Source organism: Candoia aspera, chromosome 3 (assembly GCF_035149785.1).
Source record: "Candoia aspera isolate rCanAsp1 chromosome 3, rCanAsp1.hap2, whole genome shotgun sequence".
Lineage (NCBI taxonomy): Eukaryota > Metazoa > Chordata > Lepidosauria > Squamata > Boidae > Candoia > Candoia aspera.
Genome location: NC_086155.1, coordinates 146047714 through 146065800, shown reverse-complemented (window position 1 = coordinate 146065800; position 18087 = coordinate 146047714). Strand labels below are relative to the sequence as shown.

General features: G+C 37.9%; 1 protein-coding gene across 2 annotated transcripts in view; it reads left to right on the top strand.

Annotated features, from left to right (window-relative positions):
* The window catches only part of DCDC2 (doublecortin domain containing 2), a 61810-nt gene that overhangs the window by 11138 nt on the left and 32585 nt on the right, over nucleotides 1–18087 (top strand). Inside the window, exons 4-6 of one of the 2 annotated variants that reach the window (XM_063298970.1) lie at nucleotides 2758–2772; nucleotides 13901–13977; nucleotides 14369–14500. In XM_063298970.1, coding sequence (XP_063155040.1) covers nucleotides 2758–2772; nucleotides 13901–13977; nucleotides 14369–14500 — 224 coding nt within the window. The remainder of the gene's footprint in view (nucleotides 1–2757; nucleotides 2773–13900; nucleotides 13978–14368; nucleotides 14501–18087) is intronic. The other variant, XM_063298971.1, reaches the window with a different exon arrangement.

Here is an 18087-nt window from a genome sequence, read left to right as displayed (position 1 = left end):
CCATCTCTCCTGAAAAGGGGACTCTGGGCGGAACAACTGAAACTTCAATTTGAATTGAAGTTGAGTGATAGGTCATATGCTTTTACTTGGGAAACAAGATTAGGACTTTTTGAACATGGCTGTTGTTAAATTTACAATTTATTATTTATGGGATTTAACTACCACCTCAATCCAAGCAGATTCTAGATGGCATCATACAGATACTAATATTTAAATCATTTTAAATTTTAAATTCTGTAAATTTTACAGAATGGCTATAATAATAAAACAAATTTTGACTGAATAACGAGTTTGAGGTGTGAAATGTAATGCATAAGTTGATAACTTGTGTGAATAAATCATTTTGGGGAACCTGAGGCCAAAGAATAGTAGCTATCAGAATGTCTCTTTATCATTAATTATACCTGATAAAATAAGTTATTATCCTTTAAATCAACTATTAGTCTCCAAAGTGATTCACATGATACCAAGCTACCTTTAGTGTTTTGGCTGCTATTTTGTAGAACAGAAGCAAAACTAAGTTGCTACTGATCAGACTGTTGTGGACCACCCTGAAAAGTTTGTGCAATAGCTGGCCTGTACAACCTACAAAGGGGAAAGGGCCACACTGATAAAATACAAATAATTGTGGATTGCAAAGGAATGCCTGGCACTCTGATCAGCTCTTTGGTGGCTGTTGGAGCAGTGGCAGCACTGGAGCTGGCCGTGCGAGGCCTGGAAGCTTTAGAGATGCTCGGCAGCATGTCTTTGGTGGTGGCAGTGGCTCCTTCCTGGCAGCAGCAAAGTTTGGCAGTGGTGAATGTATTGAGTTTTTAAAAAGCGCTTTCAGGCCACCCAAGGCTGCTTGGCGGTCCACATGTTGTGCAGGTGTGCTCTTTAGGATTCTGTATATATAAGTGATTGGCTGATATTACTAGATAAGAGGCAAAAATATAAGCCCAGGCTACTTCTGTGGGAAGACACAAATCTTTCATGGGTATGTAAGGAACAGGAGAGGAAAAAGAAGAAACCCTTTAATACTGAGTTTTTGCAGCTATCAATAAAAGACTAGCCTGGAAAGCTACACATGGGAATAGATGCTGCTTTTAAGCATAGTGACAATTCTGAAACATAAAAAGAAATATTTCATATGAAAGTAATGTGATGTGAGTTTGAGAAGGAATCTGGGATTTTTTTTTTTCAGTACAGTGATTGTGCTGTAATTTCAGTTTAGATTGAAAGTTATATAAATTGTGTGACATTATGCACAACATAGGGACGCGGTGGCGCTGCGGGTTAAACCGCTGAGCTGTCGATCGGAAGGTCGGCGGTTCGAAACCGCGCGGCGGGGTGAGCTCCCGTTGCTAGTCCCAGCTCCTGCTCACCTAGCAGTTCGAAAACATGCAAATGTGAGTAGATCAATAGGTACCGCTTCGGCGGGAAGGTAACGGCGTTCCGAGTCGTCATGCTGGCCACATGACCCGGAAGTGTCTATGACAACGCCGGCTCCAAGGCTTAGAAACGGAGATGAGCACCGCCCCCTAGAGTCGGATTCGACTGGACTTTACGTCAAGGGAAACCTTTACCTTTTATGCACAACATGCAATAAAGGTTTTTTTGGCCTTTTACATCTTTGTTGAAATGAATATTTTATACATATGGGTCTTTAATAAAGTAATTACAGTTTAAGAACCATGCAGTTCATATTTTCTCTGATTGGGGGATCTACTTCAAATCATCTTATTTAAGTGGATTTAATTGACTTACAATGAGAGGTAATATTCAGCAACCTGGAATATTAAAAAAAAGGATTCTCTCTCCCTCTCTCCCTTTCCCTCTCCCTTTTCTACCCATAGCAACTACAAGTCCAGAAGGAGACATAGTTGTAAAACAGCTAAAAATCAATAAAAAGTTAAAATCTTTATATGCACCACTTTATCTTTTTAGTTTACTTAAAGGGTGCCAGAATTCTGAAAACTGATTAATACTGCTTTAAGCTACTATGTACTTCTCAGGCTTCAGTGGGTTTTTATCTGTAAAGACCTAAGAAGCTAATAAAGAAACAACTTCTATTTTTTTCTTTTGTTGATATTAGCCAGATTGAACATTGCTTTTTGTGGAAAGGCAAGATTAAAATAATAAATCTATATGACTGCATGTAAATATAAGAAAAATACCCAACTCTTGAGGCAGGAAGTGGAATATTGTACTACTTTCAGAATAGGACTCCTTGTTTGTTTTTTTTACCTTGAAAACAAAACAGCATGATTTATAATTTTGGTTCGTTAATATCACATTGTGGTGCAATAATCAAGAGAGTTGAAAGATGTTACTAATATTGTTAATTTAATAATGTTTCAGACCATGCTTTGTATACCAAAGTTTGCTTTATGCTTGTGTTTGATTCCCATTGACTGGATAGTTATGGAAGGTATTTGTTGCACATAGTAAGATAATTGAAGAAGGTACCCTTTTTGCATCTTACTGATTGCATCTTATTGATTGGATCAGAGCCTTAATGAAAGTCCCAAATGGTAAGGGCTGAAGCCTGAGAGTGTGAGAGTAGTAATTATTAAAAAAGTATATAACCAACTTTAGCATTCTTATCTCTGAACAATGGATATCTTGTTCATTAATATTGAAACAATGGCATCAAGAAAAGGTTGATAATAAACATAATATTTGGTGAACTGCATAACATTGTATATGCTATATGTGGTGCATTGCAAATGAAATGACCAAGATGCTAAATATGTCATTTTGTTTTTTTGCCAACAGTTAGCTCTGGAAGATGTAAGTACCTATAATGGATATTTATATGTTTATTATTGATATATTGCCCAGATATTTGACAATCTATATGACTGCATGTAAAATATCCAACTCTTGAGGCAGAAAGTAGAATGTAAATATCTATAATAAAATCAGGATGAATGTCATCAAATATACAGTAACTGTGACTAATGTCCCTTATCTGACTGTTCTTTATTTAATCCAGTCAATCGTATCTGATTCTCAGAGACTGCCTCGACAAGTCCCTGCAGTTTTCTTGGCGAGGTTTTTCAGAACTGGTTGCCATGGCCTTCCTAGGCTGAGAGAGAGTGACTGGCCAAGGTCACCCAGCTGGCTTTGTGCCTAAGGCAGGACTAGAACTCATGGTCTCTGGGTTTCTAGCCTGATACCTTTAACCACTACACCAAACTGGCTCTTATTTGATGATATTTATATGCATAAATTGAGAACTGTTAGTGTATATAATGTATTTCCTACCTCCAACCAGCAATATAGACTCTGTGTGCATAGTTCCCATAAAATTAAAGATTGCTTTTTCATTGAGAGACTGATTTCAGCCCTTTCTTTCCCCCTGCCATCCCCTGAAGAAGTTCACATTGCTGTTATAGACAGTTAATCACAGCTAGAATTGCAGAGCATGACAAGGACATGCACATTCCTCAGGGAGATGTAGATGGGTACAATATATTCTTACATTTTTTTATTTGGATTTGCTGGGTCTGCTGAGGCTCATACTGGAATCTGTATGACTCAATGATTTGTCTTTTTTGTTTTGTTGTAGCTTTTCAAATTGAAGTCTGGTGGATAATAATACTTGAGTGTGTTATCCAGATATATTTAATATCCTTGTAATAGTTTTTTTACTTAGTCACTACTGCCCATGGAAAATGAGGAAAAGTCCTGGTAATAGAACAATAAACTGGGAATTGGTTGTTTAAACTTCTGATCGAAGGAGAAGGCAAGGATATACTATGGAGAAATAAATATTCTGTTTTTTGGCTCCTTATCCTGAGATGTACAGGTGGTTCTTGTTTAGCTACCACAACTGGGACCAGCAACTTGATCATTAGGTAAAGCAGTTGTTAAGTGAAACCATGACTATGCTTATGATCTTACTTCAGCTTTCCTTTGCTTTACATTTATGAAGGTCGTAAATATGAGGATTGGTCGCAAAGTTACCTTTTCATCACTATCGTAACTGTGAACGGTTGCTGTACAAGGCAGTTGCTAAATGAGGACTACCTATAAATTCCTTTCCTGATTCTGGCAAAGAAGTTAAAATAAAAATTTAGAGTAGAATCTAACCTAGGCAGAAGACAAGCAGAGAAGGCATGATGAAAAATGCCTTAATCTCACAGCACATGGACATATTTAACCATAGTTTCAGGTGGGAAACTATTAGCATCTTAGATCAAGCCAAATCCAAAATGCTAGGGAATTTCTGGAAGCATTATATTCAGACAAATCTGCCATCAGTAGATACATGGAGATAAGCCACATTTACAAACCATTCAAAAGAGACAATAAAAAAAACTGAGGAAGGAAACAAAAAGTCCAGAACACATCATCTCCAGCAGCCAACGCCCAGATAAGCAGGGATTAACACCAGACAAACAGGCAGAAAACAATACAGGGAGTCCTCTCTTAACAACTGCAATTACGACTGGCAACTCTGTCTCTAAGCAATGTGGTTGTTAAGTGAAACATCACATAAATGTGCTGGACTTACAGTGTCAGCTCTGCTGTGGTCATTAAATGAATCCCCCGTGGTCATTAAGCACAATATCATGTGACTGCAACTTGTGACTTATTGCTGGCTTCTCCATTGACTTTGTTTGTCAGAAGTTGGCTGTGAAGTTCACAGATAGTGATCACATGACCAAAGGGATGCTGTGATGGTCATAAGTTTGAGGACCAGTTGTAAAGCTGCTTTTTCAGAGCTGTCATAAGTTTGAACAGTTGCTAAACAGGGCTGTTGTTAACCGAGGACTACCTGTACTCTAATCAAAGAACTACCAAGGAGGAAACCACACCCTCAACAAAACTGGTAGGGCAAGCTACTAGATATAAACAGGCAACAAACCCTGTTTTTGCCTGTTTATATCTAGTAGTCATTTTTAAAACATTTTAAAAAATCGTATGTGGCCTGTGGGCTTAGTGTGTTATACAGGTTATTGGATGCCAGCATGAATGGGCTGGTATAGTATATTTTTATAACTACTGACCAATCTTCAGAGTCCAATTCATTGTGATTATGTGGTTCCCCCTCCCTACCCCCATTATTTTTGGTGGAAATCACTTAGAAATGGCTGATGCCTTGAATGGAGGGCAGATGTCAGGGTTGTTTAGTCTTCTCCCTATCATTCATTTGTCTGAGTACTATCTCATAGTTCCTTCCTCATGGAAGGAATGCCTCTCAAATCCGTGGGATAGGAATGAAATTTGGATCAGGCAAATAATTAACAGGATTAAAAAGTTCCTTTCTTTTCCATGTTACCTGTCTTCCTTTTGTAGAAGCTTTTCATTAACAGAGAAAGAGAGAATTGCACAGAGAATGCAACTATAGGTATATCAAGACTGGTTCATAAATGACTTGTGCTGTTTATAAATGATCTAACCATATAAAAATTAAATTTGCTAAAGACCAGCACCAGATATCTGTCTGAATGTACTGTATGTACCTATATTGTGCAGTATAAGAATTTCTGTTACAGCTCTTTTGTACCTACTTGGTTGATACCTAAGCACATTAATCCATTAATCTATAGAAGCTATTTGTTTTTAGTACCAGCCAGTAAGTCTTTCCAGATAATAATTGAATGGAAGAAGAGAGGGATAATGCTGATTTTCTGAAACAGACCAATGCATGTATAACTTGCAAGTCCTGCCCCTTTGCAGATCGGGTTGGATAAGTTAGCATGAGTCTAATATCCTGTTTCACATGCTCTTCAGTTATGGGAAAAGAGATAATTTTTCAAGGTGTATCTATTTTAGAAGTGTTTATAGAAATGACTTCATAGGACTTCAGATCATTGGGAAATCAATGCAGAAAGTCAATGTCATAAGTGACAACTATACAGTTATGTCACAATAATGGGATTGTGGTGATACAAATACAACTTAAGTGGTTTTGGAAGTAAAGCCATTATATTTACTGTTCTGAGGCATTTTTAGGACTTAGGAACTTGTTTTGTTTTTTATTAATTTAGTAAAAATTTTAAACCACCCAATAGCCAAAGCTCTCTGGGTGGCTTACAGTAAAACACAGTAAAAATGTAGAACCGGGTCCCAAAATGATGTGATATGGGCACAAGTCAAACCTCTTCTGGGAGAACATTCCATAAATGGGGTACCATCATAGAAATGGCTCTCTCCCTTGTAGAGACCCACATCTCCTTTGGTGAGGGGACCTGGAAGAGGTTGTATTTGTAAATTCCCAAAAGAGTATAATTACTATAAAATCTATATCAATATTGCTTGTAGATGCTCTTTTTAAATTATTGTATATATTTATGGTGGTTGTATTTTCATTCAGTATTATTTATACTGAAGAATATCAGGATTTTGAAACATTTTGAGATATGTATGGAGTGATGAAGAGAGAGAGAGATTGAGAGAGGAAGTTTGCTATAATCTGACAATATATCCACAGAATGGCATGTAAGAGTGAAAGTAAGGTAGGCAAAAAAATGAATTCGTATACTGTAAATTCTGAGTAAAGATGGTGATAGAGAATGAATGGTAATGAGATACACAATACTGTATGTTTTTTACCCCTCTGCTAATGAATACTAGTGTATTTCCTTCACCTTGGTACAAGTGAATTTTCAGGTAATTGCCCAGGTGCTCAGTAAGTCCATCCAGACCTGATTTTTGCTTTGTACAATCTTCATCAGACAAAATATTCATTGTATAAAGTGCAAATGAATGTGTCTGAAAGAAGATACAATTTCTCCCCTTTTTCTTTTATACTGCACAATGTAATTGCAGTGAAAATATGTGGTAACTCTTACCTCCACATAATGCTGTTTCAGATAAGCTTCCACCCTCTAGAACAGATTTTGAGAAGGAGGAAGGCCTGCATGGGATGGGGGGAAGAATTACCCCATCTACATAGCACCATTAGAAGCTGTTTCATTGGCAGGAGATACTAATTTAACATAGAATGTGCGACAGTTTTAGCAACAGGCATCCTCCTTATTCCTATACGGTATCTTATGGTATTATGTTCCATCAGTGTAGTAAGACCTCTCAGAATTGAATAAACCCTTAGAAGGGGAAGATTTTAACACTGGCTTAGAGTAGTTTTAGTTAAGAGTTGTAGGAGGGATGGCAATAGCACACATGGGATAAGTATCCAGGAAAAAGTCTTGCTTCAAGAAAGTGATGGCATTGGGAGAATAGTCCTCCACAAAGGACTGAAGCAAAGTACTTATTTTGTTCTGTGTTAGACAGTAGCCCCAAAACATAACTTTATGTTTGTCACCTGTAGCTACTCTAAGAGATTTGATTCATCATTCAGGAGGATTGACAGAAACAGGGCACGTGGCTAAGAAGGTTTGGTAGCATCTCATTTTTTTCCTTTTTGTCTACTTCAGTGTTTCTCAACCTTGGCAGCTTTAAGGCATGTGGATGTCAACTCCCAGAACTCCCCAGCCAGCCTACTTAGTCAGGAATGTAGCGGAGCTACTGTGGCAAACCATTTAGAATCTGAAGGGGGGAGGGAAGACTGGCTCTGTGCTTCTTCTGCTTTGTGTACTGGTGTTTGGTTTGAAGGTAGGCCCTTTGGAGAGGGACTTCTTGAATTCTGATTCACTAACATAATCTGGTCACTACGGTTTGAGCCAAACTATTTATTTATTTATTTATTTATTTATTTATTTATTAGTCAGATTTATAAACTATATTTCTTGCAGCAGCTCAAGATGAAGCACATAGCATTTCCTCACAGCAACATCCTACAAAATTAGGCTGGGAGACAATGACTGCTTAGAAATCACTCAGCTAATGCTTATCAGTTGAGGGTATACTTGAATTTGGGTCTCCCCACTCTGAGCTATTGACTAACAAGAAATCATTTTTCTTGGACCGAATACATTCAGCACATTTTTATCCAGAAAACACCATAGCAAGTCACTCTACATCCAGATATTCACCTTTTTTGTGGCTTGATGCAAACAGCTGTAATTAACACTTTCAGCCTTTTTTTATCCTGGAAACCATGAGAGGAAAAGAAAACAGTAATGATCTAAGGCAAGTGCCAAGGTCAGGAGTGAAAACAAAAAATACTGCAGTAGCTAGGAGTTCCAAAATGGCTGTGGTAGTCAGATACCTGGCCTCTGGCCAATGTCCTTCCAGATCTGCTCCGTGAGGTAGATTTCCCAATCTGCTTCATAGGTGAATTATATTTACTTCAGCTCCCTTCTTACTTTGTGCCATTTAGTTTGGGAATATTTGCTGTAAAAATAAACCTGTTGGAGTATAAGAATAATAGTTAATCCTATTGCAGTGGGGAAAAAATTGGATGAAATAAAATGTTTCAAAAATACTGCCACATACCCCACCCACTGATATTTCAACAGATAATGCCCACTTTTTAAAAATGTGTATTTGCTGACATACATTTTGCTTTCAAAACAAAATTCAAGCTAGGATTCCCAGAAGATGAAATCTTTTTTGTATTCTAGAACCACAAAATACATGTAACCTGTCTCTCTCACACATGCATGCAAGTTGACGATGCTACATTTTGAATGAAATGTTTGAAGAACTATAAAACATGCTTTGAGATTTAGTACATTTTAATGTATTCTGTTTGGTATCTAAATATTGGATAAATGGTTTTTTTTCATCAATGGAATGAGATACAGTATAGGCCAGTCCAGTGTAGGCACTTTACAAATCAGCGTAACTTTGTAATTCTCAAATGCCTCAGTCATACCATGTACTCCCATATGATTGCCTTATTTTAGAACATGTTGTTTTCCAGAAAGACCAAGGCAGCCTGAAGTACTAATGATTTATAAATTAGAGACTCATCTAAAAACAGGTTGCTGCAGTGTTTATGTTTGGGATATAGAGTTTTCCAGACGTATGTAATGATACTGCCCCATCAATAATAGGTTCAGTTCATTTATTTTCAATCAAGAGCAAGAGTATTCAACTTTTTATTCTAGGGACTATACTTGGCCTTTGACTGGCAAGTCAGGGATCACACTACAATAAATTGATTGTGTGTGCGTGTGTGCGTGTGTGTGTGCATGTGCTTTTGAGTCAATATTGGCTCCTGGCAGCTACCTGGACAAGTCCCTGCAGTTTTCTTGACTAGATTTTGGAAGTGGTTTGCCATTGCCTTCTTCTTCCTAGGGCTAAGACAAGAGTGACTAGATCAGGAAAAATAAATGGTTGAGACAGGACAAACCCTAAGTTTGATTTTAGTCCAGTTAATTTAAAAATTATTTACATTGATTACAGTTAATTTGTTTGTTTAGTTAATACGAGTATAGTACTTCTCATATATTTTTCTATTATCATATGTTTATTCTGTTATATTAAAATTACAAATTGAGAGCAATTTTTGAAGGGACTCTAGGGAGAATGTCACATTCCGGGCTCTTGTGGGGATCATTTATGTGTCTGTAGCTTAGACAGTGTCCTCTATAATCTGGTGACCTGTTGAGACACTTTGTTAGGTTTCATCAGCATGCAGAAAATATAATTGCACACTCCTGGGAATATCTTGAGTGGCTTGTTGTAGTATAGCTCTTCAGTACAGAGGACAAACACTTTTTTAAAGACACATAAGAAATACAGAGTATGTAGAAAAGGCTGTGATTTTAAAGTAGCAGTACATCCCAATCTTGTTAACAGTCCAAGCTCTAAAATGGTTTTTAGGGTAAGTGGGCAGTTTGCACAAAAAAACAGCATCAGCCTTACAATCTTTCTATCACTCCAAAGAAGCTCAGTATATACCCGCTGCGATTAAAGTTTTCTCAGCAAAAATCTGAGCCCAGCTCCTTTTTGGAGTTTAGTTGGGCCCCTATGGGTCATTTCTTTCTCTTGAAAGAGTTCAGTCCAAGTTTCTGAGATCTATTTTTCAAGTACCTCATGCTTCATTGAGAAGCCGGCCTACTTAAAATAGAAACCTCTGGATCTACATCTTCTATTGGCTTAAGTTCTCTTTCTTTCCAATCGGATTGACCTCTTCAATTATGACTGATAGCTTTCAGGCTTCCTGGTGTCAGGCAATAATCGCCAAATTGCAATTTTATGGCTTTACATGAGCAGCCATTACCATGATGGGTTACGAACGTGCACTAGCTGACCTCAATCAATGGGTCATCGATCTAAAGCTGCAATCAGATTATCAGTTCTACTTAGAAACATCTTTTTGAGCCATTCTGCATATTTTCTCTGACCAGCCAGATACCTAAGCTGCAGAATAATTCCAAAATTTAGAAGGGCTTTATCCCTGGCCAGATTCAATGCTCTCCCAACAGCTGTTAATGAAGGGAAATACCAAAATATCCCTTTTGAACAGAGACTGTGCCCATGTGGTGGAGGAACAAGTGAAACAATCAAACACGTTATTTTGTATTGCTCCCTCTACGCAGGTGCTCGCCAGGAATTACTATCCCCATTCTTCTCTAAACATCCTGGTTGTTCTAACTCGTTTTATCTTAAGTTGTTATTATCCGATCAATCTGATTTTATTTTGTTGACCACAGCCAAGTGCTGTTATATAGTTTGCACAATATGTTGTAGCATCTCCTCTAATTTTTCTTAGATATTTTAGAATTTTATGGGTTTCTCTTTTTATCCTAATTAATTGTGATTTTGTTTTATTTGCTGGTCTATGACTGAATAAAGATTGACTGAAGTGGGCAATTTAAGTTTCTTACAGTTGTAGATGTTGGTTACGGAATATCTCCAAAGGCATCTCAGCATGGAGGTTTTGAAAGGATTTAGATTGGAAGCCTGTTTAAAGAAAAACAGCTCATAGAACACATATGTAGAAGTGCTGATATTGTATGGGTTTTACCTTCTGTTTCTGGTAGTCAGCACCGAACAAGATTTTAGCCACATATTGACACATATGCACTAAAACGTTTTCCTAATTTCAGAGAAGAAAAAAATAATGTTTATCATTTGATGAGTGAAACAACTACTGTCATACCACAGATAATGCTTCGTATGGTGCATTACACATAATATTTCTCACTGAGATTGTGTACATATTCATTTGTGAGCCTACAGATTATTGAGGAACTTGAAGTTCCAGTAGTGACTAAGGAATCATTCATGTGTATAAACTACATGTTTGAATACTTTACTTGAACATTTGAAAAATGTTACTTCCTTTCCAGAGTATTTGGAAAGGATGAGTTGAATTGTGGGTAGCTATCAAATGAGAGAATACCCTCAAAGAAAGAAAACATATATAATTTCCTATATACTACATAGTAGTCAAAATGTTCATTATATTCACTGATTTATGTGTTTAAAGGACTTAACTTTAAACTTATTTATTAATATATAAATAAATAATTAAGAAAAAGGTGAAGATAATTCATGTTTATATATACTCCCAAATATATGATCCTGAATAATATAGCACCATCTCTGTGATTTTCCTCTGTTTAAGTTCTGCACAAAATCTTGGTTCCAGATAAGGAGCCTATATCAAAAACCGATCAATTCTCAAGTATATGTCTCAGCTACCGCTTGGAAATTACTGTACTTCAAAGCAGAAACAGTGTGGAATAAAAATCTGATTTATTTCTTTTTTTTCCAGCAGCCTGTCTTTTATATTATACAATTATATCTTATTGTTTTCCATAGGACAGTAATGTCAGCTATTCTAACCAAAGTAGAAAGAGCTTAAAATTTTAAAATAACAACAAAAAGATAAAAAGGTATTATAGCCATATATGATCATCAGAAACAAAATTCAAAATCCATTGGATTTCAGAATTCTGGAGAACTTAGGCATTGTTTTGTGGCAGTTTGCTCCTAATAAAGTTATTACCATGCTATAGGAAGAAAAGCATATACAGGTAGTCCTCGGTTAATGACGGTAATTGGGACTGGAATTTCCATCACTCAGCAATGCAGTCATAAAACCTGGCATCACATGACTGCATTACTTGACGACAGCAATTCGGGCAGTCCCTGTTGCCTTTGTTAACCAAATCCCATTGGTTGTTAGGTGAGGACCCACCGCGATCCCAACTATTCCCAGCTTGGTCCTCACCTAACAACCAATGGGATTTGGTTAACAAAGGCAACAGGGACTGCCCGAATTGCTGTCGTCAAGTAATGCAGTCACGTGATGCCAGGTTTTATGACTGCATTGCTTAGCGATGGAAATTCCGGTCCCAGCCCTGAGCCTCGGTATGGTGAGGGACTGCTTTCTCTTGAACTCCCCCCACCTGCCTATCTCCCCCTGTCTCTGCTCTTTTGGCTGCCCACTTACCTGCTGCCACCAACTATCCCCACCACCTGGCCCTGCCCACTGCATTGCCCGCCACACTGTGCACCACTACTGTACCAGCCAGGGCCTTCTTTCATGCCAGTGTAGCTGGGGCTACTCCCACACCTCACCCAGGGTCTCCAATCGTGCGCCAGCCAGGGCCTCTGTTTGTGGTCCTCCCAGGGCCTTCTTCCATGAAAGAAGGCCGGTGTGTGAAAGAAGGCCCTGGCTGCGCTGATGTGAAAGAAGGACTTGGCGTGAACAGAGGCCCTGGCTGGTGTGCAAACAGATGCCCTGGGTGGGGTGCGAGACAAGCCCTGGCTGCACTGGTGTGAAAGAAAGCAGTGTGAAAGAAGGCTCCGGCTGGTACAGTAGTGGTGCGCTGTGCAGCGGGCAGGGTAGGGTGGTGGTGATAGCTGGCGGTAGCAGTTAGGCAGTCGGCCAAAGGGTGGTTGTAAATGCGAGTGGGCCCAAATTTTGTTCACCTGACTGTGGGGGCACTGCAACAGGCAGAACTTTGAGAACTGATCATAAGCCCCTTCATTCAGCACTGTTGTAACTTTGAATGGTTGCTGAACGAATGGACGTTAAGCAAGGAATACCTGTATACTGCTTTTTGTCAATCTGAATGTAACATGAAAATATTGTGTGAGTTTCAGACTGCTGCATATGTTATATCAAGGTTTAACATTATATTTGAGATGGGCCTATGTGTGTGTATAATATATATAAAACACATACACACACACACATAAATCTTGTGATTGTTCATTTTTTTCTTACTCCTTCTGGTTTTGTGTCCTGATCTGGTTCTAAAATATATTGTCATGCAGTCTCTTCTCCATTTCCTTATATTCTTCTCTGCTTGTCATGATTACTGTTAAATAATTAATGTTAGTTAGGTATAGCTGTGTGTGTTTAAAATGTAAAACAGGTTGTTGGATTCAGAATAAAAGAGTCTGAAATCACAGTTGGAAGGGGTGTTTTTTTTTCAGATCCTGGTGTGTTCCATATCTAGTAAACCCAGTTTCTTGTTCTGGACATAAGAGGAAATTTTATGAGTTAATCCTGGGAATGTTAAATCATGGTGGGTTGAAACAACATATTGCAGTTTAATAATTTAATATAAATTACATCCAAACCAAGCTTAAGCCACATTTACAACATATTTCAACATTTTTGAATGTAAGAAACTTTAAAAATAAACATATCTTTTTCTAGTTAGAGGCACCAGGTCATAGTGTCAAATGAGAGAGATGTCTTTCCAAGCCACTAGGCATGAACTATGAAAAACAACTAAGAAATTAGCAGAACTGTCAACAGTGGGAGGTCAGCATTTCTGTGATTCCTGATCCCACAACATCCACTAGCATATTAATAATAGCACTAATTAACTTCTGAAGCTCAAGTTAATTTCAGTGAAAATACATGACAACAAGGAAAACTAAAGGTTGGATGAAAAAGGGAAATCAGAAACCCTGCAAATGCGTATCTAAAAGACAAGTATAATTACACAGTGGTGTGCAGTATAGTGTTGATTGAAGTACAAAGTCTCTTAAAGTTAAAAAAATATTTAAAAGATTTTTTAAGCTAGTCTTAAAGCAAATTAATGCAGTATAAATACCTGACTTCGGCGGGGGGGGGGGGTTCTTTCAGGTGAAGCCAGTTACCCACAGCAGAATCAATGTGTCTGCACGCTTTCGAAAACCACTTCAGGAGCCATGCACTGTATTGTAAGTATTTATTTAAATCATTTATATCCATACTTCAACCAGAGAGTCCATCAGCGTAATATACAGATTAAGGAAAAGAGTTCCTGCCTGCAGCGTACAGGCTAAAACGACATGACAAAAAAGGAAGAGGCAGCATAGTATGAAATGGAAATAAAGATTATTCACATTATAGTTCTTAACATACAAAGATTTAAGTAGGATAAAGCTGTTGGATGTCTGTTCGATGGCTGATGGTGTCCTTGCTTTTTTCTCTCCTCTGTCACAACCTGGTGAAATGACCACTAGGTGACCACTGGGGCTGTGGCCAAGCGTGAAAAACTTGCTTTTTTCTGATAAGCAAGTTGTATTGCTGAATACTCAGCTGATTGTTAACTTTCTATAATTTTTTTAGCCTGATTGCTAATGGTGATCTCATAAACCCAGCAGTGCGTCTTTTCATCCCAAGGAAAGCACTAAATCAGTGGGATCGTGTTCTTGAAATGGTTACTGAAAAAGTTACGCTCAGAAGTGGAGCTGTGCACAGGTAAGGTAAAATTGCCTATCAGATACCACTGTACTTTCAGATTGCTTCCTCTGAACTGTAACTCAGCAGGAACAGCTTCTAATGTGAACATGCTGTGGGATTTTACATTTCCAACAGATTCTTTGTCACTTTTCTTACTTGATAGTAATAAGTGCATGAAGCTTCTATATGTGCACATTTGGTATTCGTTTGTTTGACAGTTCATGTCTGGACTAATACTGGCAAGTAGAGTCCTGTAAGTGATTCTCTGTCTGTCTAGATAAAATCCATAGGTTTTGGGGACTTAATGTTAAAGCATTTTTCTGAATACAGAGCAGTGGATGATGCTCAACATATTTGCAGAAGTGTATTTTGGTAGGGATAATATTATGAATTAAGCAGGCAGGCAAGTCCTGCATTACCAAAATTTCTGGTCTTAGGCACAAGTCCAAATAGAATACATTCCACTGATATCAATACAAGAAAAACCCAGAAGGTGAAAGAAATTTTTGCATACAGAAGCTAAGTTTCACAGTTGTAAAGTTTCACATAGGTCAATAGTTCCTTTGCTTTAATTGCTTATTTGTCATTTTGAGAAATGTGTGTTGATTCAGTGAGGGTATTATCTAAATTAAGCAATAACTGGTTCTGACCATAATTTGACATGTTAGCCCCATATAACCTGAAAGGGGCAGGGATTGAAGATCTGAGTTACAATCGAAGGAGGTTTTCTTCACTCTCTTAGCATCTGCTTCTAGAGCCAGATAGAAATTCATTGGTTTCATGCATGTTATGATCAGGTGTAAAATCAGCTGATACTGATCAGAACGTTGTTTCACGGGTGCTGGAGATAAGACACTGGAACCTGACTTTTGGATCTCCAGTGCAAAATGTCTGTTGCCTTATACTTAGGGCTCAGTGCTTTAGCAACAACTACCTTGCTAAACGCTAAGATATCAGGGATTTCAAACCCGGATGACTCTCCATTCTATGTTGTCTGTCTTGCTCCCTCCAAACATCAGATGGGTGATGCTACTTCTGTAGTTTCTGCTGTTGGATTAGTACTGTAGATAGTGTTAGACTTTCCCTGCTCATATTTGCTGTATAGGCTATTGCTTATCTGAGTGGCCAGAAAAATCTGTCTAATGTGAGTGATACCATTTGGGTATGGAGGGATTCAATATGGAAGTAAAGTGCTTAGAAATAGATAAAATATATATAATTTCTTTCAGCCTCTGAACTGCATCCCTGCCTCAAATACAAATATCTTTTTCTTCTTTTATTCGCCACACAAACACATTGCAGTTCAAATATTAAAAATGAAGGTGCAGCAATGTACTAACTACCCTTGTCATATACAGCTGGTTTCTCCCATGGCCTGTTCAAAGGGTGTGCAGTATAAGAATGCGCAGGCACTTGATTTGGGGATATAGAAGTAGTATATTACCATAGTTTTCTTTTATACTCATTGTCAAATGAAGCTCTTCGTTCTAGGAAAAAAAAAACCAATGAGCAGTTTGCAGGAGTTGGACTGCATCAGCTAGTTTATACCCATGGATTCAATACAGCCTTTAGTTTGAGAAAATGTTTATGAAATGGACACAAATTTTCCAAATTTATTTGGCATTTCTTTAGTACTGCATGTAATAGATACCTTTAAATCCTGTCTATCTCATCCTCTTTTCATATAATGTTCAGGACAGAGATACACCCATATAATTGATTTTGCTTTATTTTATTTATTACTGCTTTTCTGTTTGAAGGAGCTCAAATATTACAAAAATATATCCTTTGGGGGTTTGAGCTGGCATTTTCCCTCATGAATAGAATAAACTCAGGGAACACATTTATCCAAACATTTGTTAAGAACACTGGAGCCCTTTGTTGTGATTCTCCTCTCCATTCTAGCCAAAAGAACTTAAAGTGATGTCATTTAATTAATAATTGATGATACTGATGACTGTTTTTCCTTGTGAAAAAACAGTCCTTAAGCAACTATTCGGCACAAAGGGTGAAAAAACAAGTTCAAAATTGATACTGTCTTCTGTTGATATTGTCCTCTTTTACTGATAGTAGAAGGACATTAATTTCCATATGGCAGTTGATTTTTTTTTTTTTTTTTGGAACTGCTATCTCAGTATAAATTATTCTCTTTGTGGGAAAAAACAAATTGTTCAACATTACTTATATAGGTTTGGTCTCTGCTTTGTTTATTAAAACAATCAGAACGTTTCTGGGCCAGAGTTATTTTTCTGTTTACCACATTAAACATGATACAATCACAAGATTCTTGGTAGTTTACAATAATTGCAAGCAACACAGGTATTTAAATAAAATATCTACAATAGGGACTAAAATATATAAAATTCTAAAACCATAAAATCAGAAAAACAATCAGAATGGGTGTCCTATTATTCAACATAGCCTCTCCAAAATAACTCAATTTCAGGAGTTTCTAAAAGGCTAGGATGGGACAGGGGCAGTGGGGCAACTTACTTTTTAAGAGAAGACTGTTTTGTAAAATAAATGCTGCTACTGAGAAACAGCACCTATGAGTTTCTACTCCCCATACCTTGCAGAACTTGGGGATCATCAGTTTCTGTCAGGACATATGAGTAGAACTGATCAATACCAGTTGGAAGATATACCCTTACAAATACTTCGGTCTCAAGTCCTGTAGAGCTTTACAGGCAGTCCTTGTTTACCAACAGTAATTGGGACCAGGAACTCTGTTGCTAAGTGACACGGTCATAAGGCGCAACGTCACGTGACCGTGTTGACTTACGACGGCAGTTCTGGCAGTCTCAGTTGTCATTAGGCGAATCCCATGCAATCGCAGCATCCTGCAGTTACGTGATCGCCATTTGCGACCTCCTGCCCGCTTCCCCATTGATTTTGCTTGTCAGAAGCTGGCAGTGAAGGTTGCAAATGGCAATCACGTGACCAGTGGACACTGCAATGTTGTAATTGCAAGCAGGTTGTCACGCACCGAAATCGTGATCATGTGACTGTGGGGACACTGCAATGGCCATAACTATGAGGACCTGTCATAAGTACCCTTGTTCAAAACCATCATAAGTTCAAACGGTCACTGAATGAGTGGTCATCCAGTACCGAGAAGATAATTGAAAGCAATTAATTTTCTATACCTATCTTTGGAATGCTGGAGTTGTTAGAAATGAGGTGAATTGATGATTTGTTCACATATATCAGGAATAACATGTATTAATCCTACAATCTGTATTATTAGTGATGTGGGTAATGGAGAAAAAAACCCCCTGTATTGTTCTGATCAATCTTGCTGTGCTGTACTGCTGTCCTTTGATCGGAGGCAAAGGTGAGGTCCAAAATGTATGCACCTATATGTGTTGGGCATGATATTACATAGGACAACCACAAGATGTAACAGGCAGTAAGAATAAGGTTGAGGAACAGGGGGAAGAGACACAACCATGACGACCATCAAACAAAAGAAATTTGAGCCCAAGGCAGAAATGTAATTTGAGAAAGTATCTCAGATTTGACCCTCCCTAGTCCTTTTGAAGATAAAGGGAGGAAGTGGGGAGGTGCATTCAGACTTGCAAGATTCTGGTGGTGTTGTTTATTCG